Source organism: Strongylocentrotus purpuratus, unplaced genomic scaffold, assembly GCF_000002235.5.
Source record: "Strongylocentrotus purpuratus isolate Spur 01 unplaced genomic scaffold, Spur_5.0 spur5_scaffold_16, whole genome shotgun sequence".
Lineage (NCBI taxonomy): Eukaryota > Metazoa > Echinodermata > Echinoidea > Camarodonta > Strongylocentrotidae > Strongylocentrotus > Strongylocentrotus purpuratus.
In genome coordinates this window covers 17,152,429-17,170,295 of record NW_022145601.1, presented here as the reverse complement: position 1 = coordinate 17,170,295, position 17,867 = coordinate 17,152,429, and the positions used below count along the sequence as shown (strand labels likewise).

General features: G+C 39.5%; 1 protein-coding gene across 1 annotated transcript; it reads left to right on the top strand.

The window, feature by feature from the left end:
• The first annotated feature begins 2,237 nt into the window (after nt 1-2,237).
• Nucleotides 2,238-17,258, top strand: LOC115918683 (protein DDI1 homolog 2-like). The gene is made up of 8 exons (XM_030986941.1): nt 2,238-2,554; nt 2,898-3,122; nt 4,670-4,796; nt 5,991-6,118; nt 10,224-10,352; nt 11,232-11,335; nt 11,730-11,910; nt 13,323-17,258. Exons 1-8 carry the CDS (start codon nt 2,302-2,304, stop codon nt 13,568-13,570), a joined length of 1,395 nt encoding a protein of 464 aa, XP_030842801.1. The 5' UTR covers nt 2,238-2,301; the 3' UTR covers nt 13,571-17,258.
• Nucleotides 17,259-17,867: the final 609 nt, after the last annotated feature.

The following is a 17,867-nucleotide window of genomic DNA, read 5'->3' as shown; positions in this document are numbered from 1 at the left end:
TTGAACAGCGGGTATAATGGTGGGCCATCGGGTTTCCAGAATTATAGGGGGCTTATAATTGGGGGCTCCGGTACTTCTAAAAGGCCAAAATAACAGTAAAATCGTGAAACTTTCTAACAATTTTTGATCACATCTTTTCTAACAGTTCTCTATGATTTGCTAGATTAAAACCAATCAGAGGAAAACATTTCACTGGCTAGTGGAAACAAACCGCAGTTGATTCCATTTTAAGAATCACTCCATATGAATATAATTGGAGCAGATTCCATAATTATTTTTGAGTGACTTCAATTACAAAGAAAATGGTCTTTTTATGACTCGATCATGGCAGTGGATTTCAATTTCTCTGCATCAATAAACAACAAATGAAAAAGAAGTGTTAGGACTACGAAATAAGGACTACAAATTCCCACTATAAATAATTACCCATTCTAAGTGAATGGTCGGGGGAGGGGGTCAATTATTTAATTTTGGTTTGTTTCTTTTTTGTTGTTGCTGTTACATGTTGCATTCTAAGCTGTCCTTTCTTGTATATTAGTCTTTCAAATCAGAAGTGTGCTTTAGTAGTACAAATTAGATTCCATGCATGATTTAAACAAGCTCGTGCGATCTCGATGATGAATTGTTGAATATGTTATTTAAAAAGTAGTCGCAATATGATGTACATATTGAATTATGATAGTATATAAACCAGAAGCGATTTATTAGGGAAGAGGGGGATGCTCAAGCTCAGCCCTACATTTTGCCCTCACTCCCCCCGGCCCCCCCCCCCCCCTCCTACCCTCAAATTAGTCTTCTAGAACCGCGCTTCTGGCCTGTCCCAAATTCTTGGTGGCAGTACCGGCAAATATATGTTCTTTCACAGTGAATTATCAATTCATTAAGCAACGCTTACACTCCACTTTTGGTGGACGTTTCTAATATGTCATCCTCCGCCCCCGCCCCCGCCCCCCCCCCCCATCCCACCCCTTATAGCGGCCAATTGTATTTCAGTTTATAAAAAATGCCAACATTGATCCTATCCTTATTTATTATCGTTTGTATCATTTTTAGTATTCATGTTATCATTACTATTTTTATCATTATTATTATTATTACTATTATGAGTACGCATCACCATCATCATCATCAGCAGCATCATCATCATCATCATCATCATCATCATCATCATCATCATCATCATCATCATCATCATCATCATCATCATCATATCATCATCATCGATCATCATATCATCCTCATCACAATTAAATATGTAGACGTTCAAATTATATGCCTAGCTCTCTGAGGCCAGGCCGTATGGTACTATGACAGCAGCTTTTTTTTTGTAGGTCTGTGTTTTATTATTATTTATATCTTCATAATCAAAGATGAAATATCGAGAATGTTATAGTAAGTTGTTCAATAATTTGTAGAACTCCCTTTCATTAGCTTTGTAATGATCACATGTACTGCCCTCTAGAGGCTAATGTCACACAACCTAGTACAGATATTCGGCAACAACATAACTTACACTAAGTGCAGTCATATTAGTATTAAAATAACAGTTAGACTTCAGAATTGATTCAGAAAAGTTATCCTAAGTTGTGAGTATACCCAAAGTTCCATTATTATTTTCACTTTCATGACATTTAATTGCTAGGCTCCGATTTCGCTCATGAATTTATTGTGACTGATGATGAGGTGAAGTGATTCATTCCGATCGTGCGTGAATCAGCTGAATGAATGCGAGAATGAATGCGAGACTACACTAGCTTGGCCTGGTCGGAGCTGAGCTGAGCCGAGGCCGAGCGCTGATATGCCGCTGAATGTGGAAATGCTATATTATTGCATGGAAAGCCTATCAGTTTGAGTGAAAAGAAAAACCTATATGTTTTGGCTTTCTCGTTTTTTAGCGGAAAAGAAGAAGAAGTGGGAAAAGAAAAAGAAAAGGAAAAGGGGAGAAGGAGAACAAGATAGAGAAGAACATAATTTTATCTAATGATCATGTCATGATGATGATTCATGAGACATGAATGAAGAAAAAGAAGAAGAGTTTTTTTTTAAATGGGGGAAAAGAAAACAGGAAGAAAATAAATTCATCTGTCTTTAAACAAGAACAACTGGACAAAAGAAAAAGAAGAGAAAAGACCTTCCCTCAACAACACGAAGCAGTCTTTGTCTTTTGAAAGTTTGAACAACAAATTGAAATTTTAAATTTAGGCCTAGATCTACAGCGTTTCTAACTTGTTTTTTCTTACAAAACACAGACACTGCATGCTAGTCACAACGGGACTGTAACACCACAACAACAACAACAAAATGAAGGTGAGCGTGGCTAATTTGGAGGGCGCCCTCATCAGTCTTGAGGTGAGTCCGGAGATCGAGCTCGAGAACTTCAAGGTCTTGGTGGAGATGGAGGCAGAGCTCTCGTCGAGTCAGTGCGTCATTCTCTACAACGGAAGGCCCATGTTGGATATGAAGAAGACCTTGAGCGGGTACGGTGTTGCTGACGGTGATGTCCTCCTGCTCCAACCAAGGATGATGATGCCCCCACAGAATCCGCAAGCACCTGGTAAGAGCAAGACCGCCAGATCGCCTTTTGTTTCTGGAGGCTTCTTATTTTCATGTGTATACTATTTGTACAATCTGATGTTTTATTTGATGTTCAAGAATAAAATGATTTTGAATTGAATTTTTTGAAGTTGATGCCTTTGTTTGTAGAGAGTGGTTTTGTTATTGTGAAGGGTTCTTCTTGAATAAACTATTAAAAAAAAGGTGATTTCCTTGTGACAATTTTTATGTACATGTACCCTTTTTGAGCCTTGAGCTCTGTTCTATTTTTTGCTCTGGAGAAACATAAATTTGATTGTTCCCTTAAAGATCAATTTGTTCATTTGTGTTCACTTCCTCAACAGGCCAACTGCCAGACTTTAGCAACATCAGAATACCAAGACCCTCCGCAGCGCCTGCGCCGACTGGGGCGGGGCCATCCAGTGGAGCGGTTCAAAGACCTGGAGGCGGAGCCATCGAGGAGGACCCAGCTAGACTGATGGAGATGCTGAAGTCCAACCCAGCCGAGAGGGCTATCCTGAAAGAGAGGAACCCACCGCTAGCAGAAGCCCTGGATGAAGGCAATCTACGTAAGTTAAACAGGGTTGCTTTTGCTGAATCTGAACAGTTTTATTGGTAGAGCAAGGGATGAATAAAGGAACAATATATATTCTTGTATTATTTAAAGCCCCACTGCACTACTTATAGCTACTGCGCCCTCTATACAGTAGGCCTGAGTCGAAACGGGTCCCCGCCTGGGCCCCGACCGTCGAGCTGAAACCCGGTTTTTGTTTTTCGGGTTTCGGGTTTTTCAAAATTAAATTTCACACTGATATTTTGAAATATAGAACTAAAAATATGCAATTCACAAACTTATATTTCAATATAATCAAATAAATATGCTTTAGAAATAAATGGATATTGTTTCAGTTGACGGTAGGTGTTTTTAATCGCTCTAAAATTGAGGCTGCAAGAAAGGAATCACGCTTCGAGGTACCGATCGAGTGCGTTCAGAAACGGAAGTGGAAATAGATCTATGACCCACTGAAGACAGAGCAAGAAAGTGCCACACACAAGACTGAAAAGACTATTGCAATTAAATCGTAATACTAAAGGCATTAATTTAATTGTCAAAATATATCCACAACATAATGGTTTACTCTTGATAGTTTGATGAAGGAAATAAATTAAAGCTCTTGAAATAACATCAAAGTGCCTTTCGTTCGTTCTAAAAATGCGTGTATAAATTAACGGCAAGCAGAAGTTACGAGTCAAGCTTGATATGCATGTTTACATCCCTACACCGTCATCCGACCTGATCGCAACAATAAGCATTAAACCAATTAAAAACATCACGTAAGACTTTAAGGGACTCCAATTCAACAAAATTACCGTAAAATAATTATTTGCTTTGACAAATAATAGTATAGATATTCATAATATCTTACAGAAATAATGATATTTCATGAGCTGCGTACTCGATATCGAGTTCAGCTAGCCATCATTTTGAAATGAGACGTAGTTGTCATGCAGAGAATGCGGCAGCTCGCAGAGAGAAAAAAAAATCACGTAATAGGCACGTAAATATCACATGATCTCAGGCCCGCGCTTTTTTCCTCTCTCTGCTGCATTACCGCCCTCTACAGTCTACTGCATGACAACTACGTCAGGGTGGTCTAATCCCTTCATGCCAAACTAGTGCAGAGGGGCTTTAAAGCGCAAATGTGAGAAAACATACTATTTCAAATGTCAGAATAAAGCACAAAATATCAAATAAAGTTCAAAATTCAGAATGCTCATAATGAATTGTTGTTTTCCTTTAGCCTTTTGTCGTTTATTCACTTTTTTATCAAACCTAAAAGAAATGTATTCAACAATTCAATATTTATTGTATATTGAATATTGAGGAGGTGCTAGCTTAGAAATAATCATTTACATTGTATGAATTTTCTATTGTAAATATGATACTGACTCCTGTATTTCCTTGGCATTTATATTTGAATATATGCCCTTTTTTTCATTTGCTTACCAAGTCAATCCCTTTCAATGCATTATCGTATAGATTTCTGAATCAGTAATCACATTCACCAGAAGTTTCCTGACGTATGTTAATGTCCCCCTTTTTTTTTTCCTGCAGAAAAATTTACCGAGGTGCTAGGTGGACAGCGTAAAGAGAGAGCAGAGCGGGAGAGACAGCGTATTCTGCTGCTGAATGCAGACCCCTTTGATCTCAATGCACAAACCAAGATAGCAGAAGCTATAAGGTATCAACTTAAAGCCCCACTGCACTACTTATAGCTACTTGCGCCCTCTATATAGCAAACAATGCCTAATCGGTGCCTGTTGATCCCCCATGATCTTCTTTTTCTTATGTTAATTGAGAGCTGATTTGATGAGATAACCGCCTGTCAGTGATCTTGCAGGGAGGTCTAATCCCTCCATGCCAAACTATTGCACAGGGGCTTTAAAGCTTTAAATCTGCCATAGTTTACAGGAGGGATTAGAGCGCCCTGCAAGGTCACTGGACAGGTGGCTATCTCATCAACTCAGCTCTCAGTTAACATAAGAAAAAGAGGATCATGGGGGACCAATGGTCACCGATTAGGCATTGTTTGTTATATAGAGGGCGCAAGTAGCTACAAGTAGTGCAGTGGGCCTTTAAGTATCTGAGAGCCATGACTTTAAGCAACATTAGCACTTCTGAAAGATTTTGTTTGAAAGAAAATTATGGGTGTTATTATTCCTTTTTCCTTAGCTGTTCATGTGTGTTCATCTATACAACATCAAGCTCTGCTTGCTTTGACTGTGCTGGTAGAAAATCTATTAATCTGAAGCAAAATGATTGTTTTTCCTCTAAAAATCAGAATTTCTCACCTCATATCCAGATGACAGTGCAGTAATGCACCCCCTCCCCCAATTTTAGAATTCTTATGATTAAGGGCTCATGCATAACAGTGTAGACTCTGAAAGTTCATTCCAGATAATAATAATACTATTCCACTTTTATATAGCGCTTAATACATCCAACAATGTCTCTAAGTGCTTTACAGATATATTATTGCCCGGTCATCGGATTCAGGCTTGCCTGCACACAATGTATGCACTTTTCTCCACTCACTGGGGAGCATTCCAGCCAGGGGTCATTTTACAGATGCTCACAATGCTGAGCAAACTACATTAAATTTTGCATCCTACCGGGTACCCATTTAACGCGTGGATGGATGGTGGCAAATGTAGATTAATGTCTTGCCAAAGGACGTTAGTGTCGGGCTGGGATTTGAACCCCGTACCTTGAGATCTGCAGTCAGGTGACCTATCCACTAGACCACAATACCTATAGAGCCGTACCTAAAGACTGGTGTAACGTTTGTTGAGTTATGTGAAAATCTCAATTATGATTGCCAGAACTTCAGAAAAGTCAATGAAATGTCAGTGATTTTTCTTTTGCACCATGTCAGATTGCAGAATGTAGAAGCCAACATGGAAACTGCCATGGAGCATGCACCAGAGAGCTTTGGTCAGGTTGTCATGCTGTATATTGATTGTACGGTCAATGGTCATCCTGTCAAAGCCTTTGTAGATTCAGGTAAGGAAATGTATTGTTTTTTTAAAGGCCCACTGCACAACTTGTAGCTACTTGCGCCCTCTATATAACAAACAATGCCTAATCGGTGACCATTGGTCCCCCATGATCCTCTTTTTCTAATGTTAACTGAGAGCTGAGTTGATGAGATAACCACCTGTCCAGTGACCTTGCAGGCCGGTGTAATCCCTCCTGTAAACTATGGCAGATAAGCTTTAAGAAAAGGCTCACTCTCTGTTACTCCTTTCTGCGTTTTGTCTTTCCCTTGTCCCCCCCCCCCCCCTTCCCCTCTCTCTCTCTCTCTCTCTGCTTCTTTCATCTCATGCTGTATATTGATTGTACGGTCAATGGTCATCCGGTCAAAGCCTTTGTAGATTCAGGTAAGGAAATACAACATCTTTTAAGAAAAGGCTGATTTTGTTCACTCTCTGTCACTCCTTCTGCGTTTTGTCTTTCCCTTGTCCCCCCCCCTTCCCCTCTCTCTCTCTCTCTCTCTCTCTGCTTCTTTCATCTCATGCTGTATATTGATTGTACGGTCAATGGTCATCCGGTCAAAGCCTTTGTAGATTCAGGTAAGGAAATATAACGTCTTTTAAGAAAAGGCTGATTTTGTTCACTCTCTGTCACTCCTTCTGCGTTTTGTCTTTCCCTTGTCCCCCCCCCCCTCCCCCCCCCCCCCTCTCTCTCTCTCTCTCTCTGCTTCTTTCATCTCATGCTGTATATTGATTGTACGGTCAATGATCATCCGGTCAAAGCCTTTGTAGATTCAGGTAAGGAAATATAACGTCTTTTAAGAATAGGCTGATTTTGTTCACTCTCTGTCACTCCTTCTGCGTTTTGTCTTTCCCTTGTCCCCCCCCCCCTTCCCCCCTCTCTCTCTCTCTGCATCTTTCATCTCATGCTGTATATTGATTGTACGGTCAATGGTCATCCGGTCAAAGCCTTTGTAGATTCAGGTAAGGAAATATAACGTCTTTTAAGAAAAGGCTGATTTTGTTCACTCTCTGTCACTCCTTCTGCGTTTTGTCTTTCCCTTGTCCCCCCCCCCCCTCCCCCCCCCCCCCTCTCTCTCTCTCTCTCTCTGCTTCTTTCATCTCATGCTGTATATTGATTGTACGGTCAATGATCATCCAGTCAAAGCCTTTGTAGATTCAGGTAAGGAAATATAACGTCTTTTAAGAAAAGGCTGATTTTGTTCACTCTCTGTCACTCCTTCTGCGTTTTGTCTTTCCCTTGTCCCCCCCCCCCCCCCCCCTTCCCCCCTCTCTCTCTCTCTGCATCTTTCATCTCATGCTGTATATTGATTGTACGGTCAATGGTCATCCGGTCAAAGCCTTTGTAGATTCAGGTAAGGAAATATAACGTCTTTTAAGAAAAGGCTGATTTTGTTCACTCTCTGTCACTCCTTCTGCGTTTTGTCTTTCCCTTGTCCCCCCCCCCCCCCCTCCCCCCCCCCCCCCCCCCCCCCCCCTCTCTCTCTCTCTCTCTCTCTGCTTCTTTCATCTCATGCTGTATATTGATTGTACGGTCAATGGTCATCCGGTCAAAGCCTTTGTAGATTCAGGTAAGGAAATACAACATCTTTTAAGAAAAGGCTGATTTTGTTCACTCTCTGTCACTCCTTCTGCGTTTTGTCTTTCCCTTGTCCCCCCCCCCCTTCCCCTCTCTCTCTCTCTCTCTCTCTCTGCTTCTTTCATCTCATGCTGTATATTGATTGTACGGTCAATGGTCATCCGGTCAAAGCCTTTGTAGATTCAGGTAAGGAAATATAACGTCTTTTAAGAAAAGGCTGATTTTGTTCACTCTCTGTCACTCCTTCTGCGTTTTGTCTTTCCCTTGTCCCCCCCTCCCCCCCCCCCCCCCCCTCTCTCTCTCTCTCTCTCTGCTTCTTTCATCTCATGCTGTATATTGATTGTACGGTCAATGATCATCCGGTCAAAGCCTTTGTAGATTCAGGTAAGGAAATATAACGTCTTTTAAGAATAGGCTGATTTTGTTCACTCTCTGTCACTCCTTCTGCGTTTTGTCTTTCCCTTGTCCCCCCCCCCCCTTCCCCCCTCTCTCTCTCTCTGCATCTTTCATCTCATGCTGTATATTGATTGTACGGTCAATGGTCATCCGGTCAAAGCCTTTGTAGATTCAGGTAAGGAAATATAACGTCTTATAAGAAAAGGCTGATTTTGTTCACTCTCTGTCACTCCTTCTGCGTTTTGTCTTTCCCTTGTCCCCCCCCTCCCCCCCCCCCTCTCTCTCTCTCTCTCTCTGCTTCTTTCATCTCATGCTGTATATTGATTGTACGGTCAATGATCATCCAGTCAAAGCCTTTGTAGATTCAGGTAAGGAAATATAACGTCTTTTAAGAAAAGGCTGATTTTGTTCACTCTCTGTCACTCCTTCTGCGTTTTGTCTTTCCCTTGTCCCCCCCCCCCCCTTCCCCCCTCTCTCTCTCTCTGCATCTTTCATCTCATGCTGTATATTGATTGTACGGTCAATGGTCATCCGGTCAAAGCCTTTGTAGATTCAGGTAAGGAAATATAACGTCTTTTAAGAAAAGGCTGATTTTGTTCACTCTCTGTCACTCCTTCTGCGTTTTGTCTTTCCCTTGTCCCCCCCCCCCCTCCCCCCCCCCTCCCCCCCCCCCTCTCTCTCTCTCTCTCTCTCTGCTTCTTTCATCTCATGCTGTATATTGATTGTACGGTCAATGATCATCCGGTCAAAGCCTTTGTAGATTCAGGTAAGGAAATATAACGTCTTTTAAGAATAGGCTGATTTTGTTCACTCTCTGTCACTCCTTCTGCGTTTTGTCTTTCCCTTGTCCCCCCCCCCCCTTCCCCCCTCTCTCTCTCTCTGCATCTTTCATCTCATGCTGTATATTGATTGTACGGTCAATGGTCATCCGGTCAAAGCCTTTGTAGATTCAGGTAAGGAAATATAACGTCTTTTAAGAAAAGGCTGATTTTGTTCACTCTCTGTCACTCCTTCTGCGTTTTGTCTTTCCCTTTTCCCCCCCCCCCCTCCCCCCCCCCCCCTCTCTCTCTCTCTCTCTCTGCTTCTTTCATCTCATGCTGTATATTGATTGTACGGTCAATGATCATCCAGTCAAAGCCTTTGTAGATTCAGGTAAGGAAATATAACGTCTTTTAAGAAAAGGCTGATTTTGTTCACTCTCTGTCACTCCTTCTGCGTTTTGTCTTTCCCTTGTCCCCCCCCTTCCCCTCTCTCTCTCTCTCTCTCTCTCTCTGCTTCTTTCATCTCATGCTGTATATTGATTGTACGGTCAATGGTCATCCGGTCAAAGCCTTTGTAGATTCAGGTAAGGAAATATAACGTCTTTTAAGAAAACGCTGATTTCGTTCACTCTCTGTCACTCCTTCTGCGTTTTGTCTTTCCCTTGTCCCCCCCCCCTTTCCCCCCCCCCCCCCCCCCCCTCTCTCTCTCTCTCTCTCTCTCTTGCTCTCTTCTTCGTTCATTCTCTTTGTACCCACTGTGTCTTACCTCCTCCCCTCTCATCCCCTTTCTATCTCTCTTGCCCCCCTCTCCCTCTCTCTCTACCTATTCCATGGAAGTATATTATGGCATACATTTACGTTTCTCAAACTACTACTCTCCCTGGGCCCCATTCCACAAAACTTGTCATCAGTGACGAGCGACAGTTGTGGTAATAAGCTAGTGAAATCCTTGCTTCTAATTGGTTATCGATAGATTTGTCACTGATTTTTTTTTCTTCTTTCATTTGTTATTGAAAAAAGGCTTTGTGAAACGGGTCCCAGTTGTTGTGTAATGCTCTGTACATTGGGATTAGGTAGTTTTTTTTTTAGCTCTATAGCCCCAAGCACTGCTTCCGTCATGATCTGCTCCATGCCTTCATAAATGAACTATAATTTCTTTATCTCAAATTTTTTATTTTTTTGCATTAGTTTGTGTATTTTTAAAGTCTATGGAAAAATCGATGTTTAGTATGTGTCTTTACTGCCAGTTTTCAGGCAAAATCCTGATGACTTATTTTCAGGTCATAGTTTATGTTTTTTGTGTACAAAATAGCTCATTCTAGGTGATTTTCTGGCCCTCTGATCAATTTTAACTAGCATCCCTGCTTTACTCTTTTCAGGAGCCCAGATGACTATCATGAGTCAGGCTTGTGCTGAGAGGTGTAATATCATGAGACTGGTAGATAAACGATGGGCGGGCGTGGCCAAGGGCGTCGGCACACAAAAGATCATCGGCAGGGTACATCTAGGTAAGATTTATCATGACATGGTTTTGGGGTGGTAAATGTCCAGTCCTGTCACATTCATGAATAATAATAATAATACTCAGCTTTTATATAGAGTGAAGTACAATTAAAGGGATAGTTGAGTTCTGTTGCAGAGGGCGCTACACAAAATAATTTTTGTGTGAGATAATGAAAAACTGAGTGTCAAATTTGAAAGAACATACAATTTAAATGACAAAATCATCTTTATATGATCAAAATCGGTTCAGAGACGGCTGAAATATCCATAAATATAACGATTTCTAATACTTGTGTACCACCACAAATATTAGATAATTTGAAAAACTGTTGAAAAAACGAAATAGCGCCTTTTGCTTCATATTTCAGCCAATGGCGATGTTGGCTTTTTTTGTTGGCATTTTCGCATTAGTTATATTAACCACAACAAGCCGGTCCATGTATTGTTATTTTTAATTGAATAGTTAATTAACGGTCACTATATTTTTTTGAAAGTGGAGCTGAATTGGTATGATCGTATTGGCTAAATTTCAGACATTTTGGGGTCTAAAATTACCTTCATAGCAAGTTTAGGTTCTAAAAGGGCAGAAATGTCATGGATAAGAATAAGAGCAATGACGGCTGTCTGCACTAGTTTGACCAGGAGGGATAACACCTCCCTGAGTGGTCACTGGCAGGTATTTATCTCATCAAATCAGCTCTCAATAACATAAGAACATCATGGGGGATCAACGGGTACCGCTTAGGCATTGCTTGCTATATAGAGGCCGCAAGTAGCTACAAGTAGTGAAGACAGGCTTTAAAGACTAGATGAAATGTTGTTCAAGCTTTGCAGAAGTTTTCAAACTATATTTCAGAGTGATTTGTTGTGTTACCTTTGTGCAGGTCAGATTCAGATTGGTGGTATTCACCTTCAATCATCGTTCTCAATCCTGGAAGATCAACCTATGGACATGCTTCTGGGTCTCGATATGCTCAAAAGACATCAGGTAACCTTTCAAAGGACCATTCTTAGAGTATAAGGGTTTGGCTGTAAAAACACATTTTGTAGCAAAAGTTTCACTGTGAAAGATAAATTTGAGTTCTGGTAAATAAAGAAAATAAATTCTCACAGAATCCAACGAAACTTACACTAAATGTTCAAGATTACAAATAAATGACATGTGCCAAACAATTTTGGTCGAAAATGTATAGTGGCTGAGTAATGAGCATAGAAAGATAAGGAAATCCAGGTAAGTAGGCCCAACACCATGTGCTTAACCCTATAAGCCTGGGGGAGGGGGCTTCTAAGGCCCCCCCCCCCCCCCATGATCTTGGCTGTAAAACAGCTTTTTATTATTTTACATAAATAATTATTTGACTTGATCATCTTCCCTCCTACAGTGCTGTATAGACCTAAAGAGGAACTGCCTGGTCATAGGAACCACAGGGACGGAGACGCCATTCCTCAGCGAGGCCGACATACCGGTAGTAGACCGTAACAGCCAAGGGGTGCCTATGGACATGAGAGAGGCAGAAGACAGGCATCTAGCAGAGGCACTAGCCAAATCAGCTGCAGAATCAGGTATGTTATTAGGCTCCCTCTAATGAAATGTTATGGTTATATTCATATATATGATAAAAAATGTATATGTGACCCCCCCCCCCCCCCCCCACCCTTTATATTTTATATTTTAAATTGAAGCCCTAGGCATGTGTGTGTGAGTTTATCTGTGAGGGTATGTGTGTGTGTGTGTGATAATGTATGTAGTCTTGTTTGATTATTTTAAATCTTTAAATGTTTTTCACTTTTTCTTCTTTTGGGATACCATGTTACAAGCATTTTGCTTTTCGGTCTTCCTAACCATACTTTTATTTACTGTTTTAAATTGATACACTGTGATTGTTTTATTTGATATTATTTTATGTTTGAATCAATAAATACAAATTTAATAAGATAATCCAAAGGTATTTGGATATTTGCTGTCCCGAATGATAATAAGAATGAAAGAAGAATAAACAAATAATAGCTTTGCAGGTGTCATTTTCCTTGTTATTTGGTTGATAGTTGTTGACCTAATACCAAAAACCTTTGGTGATGTTAATAAGGTACAGGACAAGTACCTTAGACTTGTGCACATAGCTATTTACAAAGTATTGTACTTGGATAATGCACTTCATTGTGATGGACATACCGTAGTAATTAAATGTACATACTGTAGCATCAGTGTAATACATGTATTAAAGCCCATCAATACTAGTGAACAGGAGGGATTAGACTACTCTGCAAGGTCACTGACAGGTGGTTATCTCATCAAATCAGCTCTCAATAAACATAAGAAAAAGAGGATCATGGGGGACCAATGTTCATCGATTATGCATTGCTTGTTATATAGAGGGAGCAAGTAGCTATAAGTAGTGCAGTGTGGCTTTGAAATCTGCATAGTCATGTAATCTACTAGATGTACTGGTAATGTAATTTATCTAATTGTAATATGTGTGCATATCTGTAAAGTGATGAGCATAGCTTTTCTCGAGATTGCTTACAAAATGTCATATTTAGCCAGAGTATCTACAGAAAAATCGCAAATCTTACCATTTTAATCCGGCTCCTCCAAAATTAAAAAATGTCAAGGTGTCTGTCGTCAGAATAGCAGAATAGGGAAATAAGCGTGCAGTTAATTAGCATTTCTAATGACTACCCTGGGATAAATCAACAGGGCTTTGTGGCGTGTGCCTGTAATCCAGCTAACAATGGAAGTTATAAACTGATTCAGCCGAGGACGCCGGTTCAAAACTGAGTCAGGTCTTTCGGATGGTGACATTTAAAGGTCAGTCCCCAGACATAAATAATCATATCTGATTGATACACGTCTGTAAAAACCCACTACTCACACACACATACCAGAAGGGTGATCCCAACAAAATTGTATGGTCGATTATGTTCACATTCAGTGAGCACCTAATTAATTTTCATCTCAATGTTTTTTTTTTTAGATGGACCTTCAACATCAGGCTCTGGCAGGATCTTAGGGTCACCATCGGGCTCCACCCCCTCACCGTCTTCATCCTCATCCTCAAGCGCTGCCGCCTCTCGAATGTTCCCCGAAGCGGACGTCAAGAAGCTCGTCGACATGGGCTACCTGCGGGATCAAGTCCTCGAGGAACTCAGGAAAAATGGAGGCAATGTGAACAAAGCCATGATGGGCCTCTTTGCAAAGTCAGTATCGGTTCCAAAACGGTGACCCACTCGCGAGTGTGAACAGTGTCCTCGGCGTCAGGATTTCATTCCGATAATTTGTTACAAGTTTTGATATATCCTGTTTCTGATAGTGTCTTTGAGTTTTCCTCCCCTGATACGTTAGTATCTCAGCGAGTCAAGTGCTTCCAACTGCTATTTCAAAAAAAAAGTTGGGTTCTGGTAAAGTTGAAAAATAATTTGCAAAGTAGAAATGTCCCCTGTATAGGATTCTTCTTCAAATTTTCTCATATTCAGATTACGATAGGAACTAGCAGGAAAGTTTGGACCAAGCTTCAATGCCACACATGTTTGTAGTCCCATAAACCCGTTTCTCTGTGCAGTGCACGTGACTTCCAGCAAGATCGAGTCTATCTCTTATCAATTTGATGATTCCTAAACCTCACAGTATACACAAATTCTGATGTACATGTACTTCATAATCATCCTTTTCCCAATTGCTCTAACTTTATTTCACAATGTAATTGCATGACCAGAACTCAACTTTATCTTAAACCCCAACAGCATTATGCTATTCACAAAAAAATTATTGATCTTGGGTTGTTTATTATTACACGTTATGTATGTGTTTTATTTACCCCAAAAGCGGTCGGGTTATTTTGACCAACTCACTGCCGCGGATGACCAAAGCGTAATGCAAATTGACACTAAGGTATATCAACTTTAATTGAACGTCCTGATGGAGTTTTTAAAGATGTCTTGAGTATAAGTAATGATTTTTCATGCGTTTATACTTGGAAATGTGGTATTAGAATTTGTATAGAACCTTAGACAAAATGAGGAAAGATTGGTGCAAGTCAGAAAAATAACCAATATGTTTTAAACAATTAAAAAAAAAAAATAAAGACGGCATATCCCTTGGTCCCTTCAGAAATGAAGGTTTATACGGTTTTTATTCTAAAAGAGTTACAGTGGTGGCTCTAATATCTAGATATCTAGGTACCCAGCACATAAGGTACCATCACTTGTGCAGCCTTACTATTTATTTTGTGGAGTTTGAGGCTTTGGTCTTAAACTAATTTTATTTGTCATCAGTTTTCCTTTGGCAATACCTCATCACTGGAAACTTACGCACATATGAAATGGTTGCGAATTTCGCAAGTTGTTGAGATTCCCGAAACTTTCATGCAGCAAAGTGATGGAATCACAACTGACGCAACAATGAGTTGTGCAATTCTTGAAGCTTCTTGCCGTGAAAATCCCTGTCAGTTACTAATCACAGAAGTTTCATATGGTGAAAGTTTCTTTATTTACGGACCAGTATTTGTGACACATTCCAACCGTTCCCAACAATTTATAATAAACATAAGTTCACTGAACTTTTGTTAGTGTTGCATGTTTGCACCACATTCTCAAATACATTTTGCAACACAAGTTAAAGACTGTTAATCATTGCACCGCATACACTCTCCTTTTGTTGTTTTATTACATAGCTTAGAGAACGTAGTGGCATGAAAAGGCGCTTTCGGAACGCTAAATGCATAATATTTCATGATGTTTGTGAATTAAAGGTTCTTTTTTTACCTATCTGAATGAAATTTTAATACACATTGGCCCGAATTCACAAAGGATATTTGTCAACAAACCTAGGTTTATGTGCGTCATATGACGCGTTTTGACTCACATAAACCTAGGTTTGTCAACGAACCTCCTTTGTGAATTCGGGCCATCAAGCGTAATCAAGATAGTTCATGTTTTTACCAGCTCTATATTCTGACAATGTGGTTCTACCTCTACATGTATACCATAAAATGATGGATTTGCATCAATTACGCATTTTGTGTTACGTGCCACTTCATTTCGCTAAGCTACCTTATAAGATGACAAGATTAATCTATTGTATGTTGTGCAGAAGCAACGTTTTAAAGTTTTCATCCATATATAATATATTTTGTTTCAGTGTGGACATGCACACCTAGAGCCTTAGATAACCAAAGAAAATCTTGTTATGGGTAAATCAATGCTTGCAATATTGTCTTGTTTGTGTCCAGCTGGTTATCTCATGGAATTGTGAAGCAAACGCTCATAGCTACTCGTTATTATCGTCACTTTGTACCTTGTAACAGTAATGTGATTAATACCAGAAGCATTTATATCTTAGAAGGGATTCCTTGTTGTTTGGGTTTATTATGTCATTGTCTCTTGAGATTTTTTTAAATATTTTGAAATGGCTCATATTTGACTCGGCACATGTCATTAGTTGTTTCAATCAAATTTACACCGTTTGTGTGTGATATTGTTTTTTAAATTTCTTTGTTTCTTGTTTTATCATCTCTTTAAGAAAAGAAAAGAAATTGTTTTTAATTCATTTTTATCTAAACAGGGTAACCCTCTCAGTAATGTGGCCCTGTACAAATTACAGGTTACAAAACTTACAAATAAAGAGGAATTTAACCAAGTTTAAATACATACATTGGCTAATATTTCACTCAGCATAAAGCATATGTTGTTTAAATTAAAAAATGACTCTCGTCTGTGTTTGATGTCATTTCATGCCTGAAAAACCCAAATGACTTGTATCCAGACATGTCATTGCGGCGGTAGAGTCATACAGGTAATTTTCTACATTCAAAGATCATGCAAGCAGTTTTTAGTGGTGGATAGACCAATCAGCCATGTTTTGCCAGATCAGGTCCCAGTCTCACAAAGAGTTACGATTGATCCAAATTAATCACAAGTCCTCCAATCAATGGCAAGTTTGCAGTCTCCCATCTCTTATATACATAGTTGCGATTGATATCAACTCTTTGTAAGACGGGGCCCTGGGCACCATTTCATGTAACCAGTTATAAGTTATAATAACCATTATAAGCTACTGAAATTGCTTCATTTGATCGGCTGTGAGCAAATTTGTTAAAGAAACTTGTTACTGATTAAAAAAAAAGGGGGCCTTTGTGAAACAGGGTCCTGTCTATTATGTTTTTATGATTAATCTTATTGGCAGTCTATACTTATACAACACATGTATCTCTATAGGTTTTGTACAAAAAGAAGGACAATAATGATTTGTTTCAATTTCTTGTACAAATGCATGTATTCATCAAATTGTTGGACAGTTGCCCAATTCGTCCTATAGATCAATCTGCCAGGCCATTTTCAGTGTGTGTTTGAGTAAACGGGTTTTCAACAAGATCTGTAGTTGATTTAATGTCATTTAATGAATTTTGCGGTGTTCTAACTTATGGACATATCTGACATTTGCTCTGGGCTTTATTTAAGTGTGACGTAGTGTCGTGATCACAACAGCCCAAAACACTGAATTTGCCTTGCTCCAGCCCGTTTCTTAAATGATTTCCTGGTGAACCTCATGTGCAGGCTCTGTTGTTAAGAACCAGTAACCTTGACAACGAGCAAATATGACGTGCACACCTTGGTGCTCTATAGGAGTTTAGGAATGCACATGTTTTTTATTAAGAGTACATGTACACAAGACTTGGTTTGATCGAGTTTTATTTCCAACAGAATAGCCCCATTATTAACCAAATGGGTTTAGGGTTAGGGTTAGGTCAACATAGGTATAGTATGGGGGCATGTAGGGTTCTGGGTTGAAGTGAAGAATATGACCTGAAATTGACTCTGGAACTTGGAAGTCACTGTAGTGTGTACTGTGTATGCTAGTTTTCAAATCAACCTCCTTGTGTATGATGTATCCCTTCCATTCAGAAACCCTCCACCTTTGTTTTGTTGTGGGTTTTTTAATTCAATTTATTTTTATTAAATTTGCTGTACTTAACATTTCTACAAGTTACCCATCTTTGATCAATCTTGTGTATTATGCCAAGAAGGAGATTGTTATCATGCTTGGCAACATGGAGCAGCTAGGCACCTTTCTCTCTCAATATCTTAAAACAGTACCTAATTCGCAGTTATTTGCCCACACACTTTCGTTTTAATACATGTATAGTTTTTATAGTATCATGTTATTTGTAAGTTTCTTATGTTTATTTATGGTTATTGCAAAGTGCGACCTCTATCTTCTGCTATAAAACGGACAAATTTCAGCTTCACCAACTGAATTATAAGTGTGTACGTTTCATAGGACTTTTTCTCCAACTATTAATATTTTGTTCAAAGTAGTTTCGTTTCTTTTTAACTGTAGGCTTGCATTCCACAAATAGTGTTACATCCAAGCTGAACTAATACAATTTTTATATACTGTTTATTCTGAAATTGATTATTGTAAATTTATTGTAGTTGTTAGTTTTTTAGAAGACCAATGAACATGTTAATGTCTGATCTATATTTCCTCTCTCTCTACCATCTCTCTCTCTCTCTCTCTACCA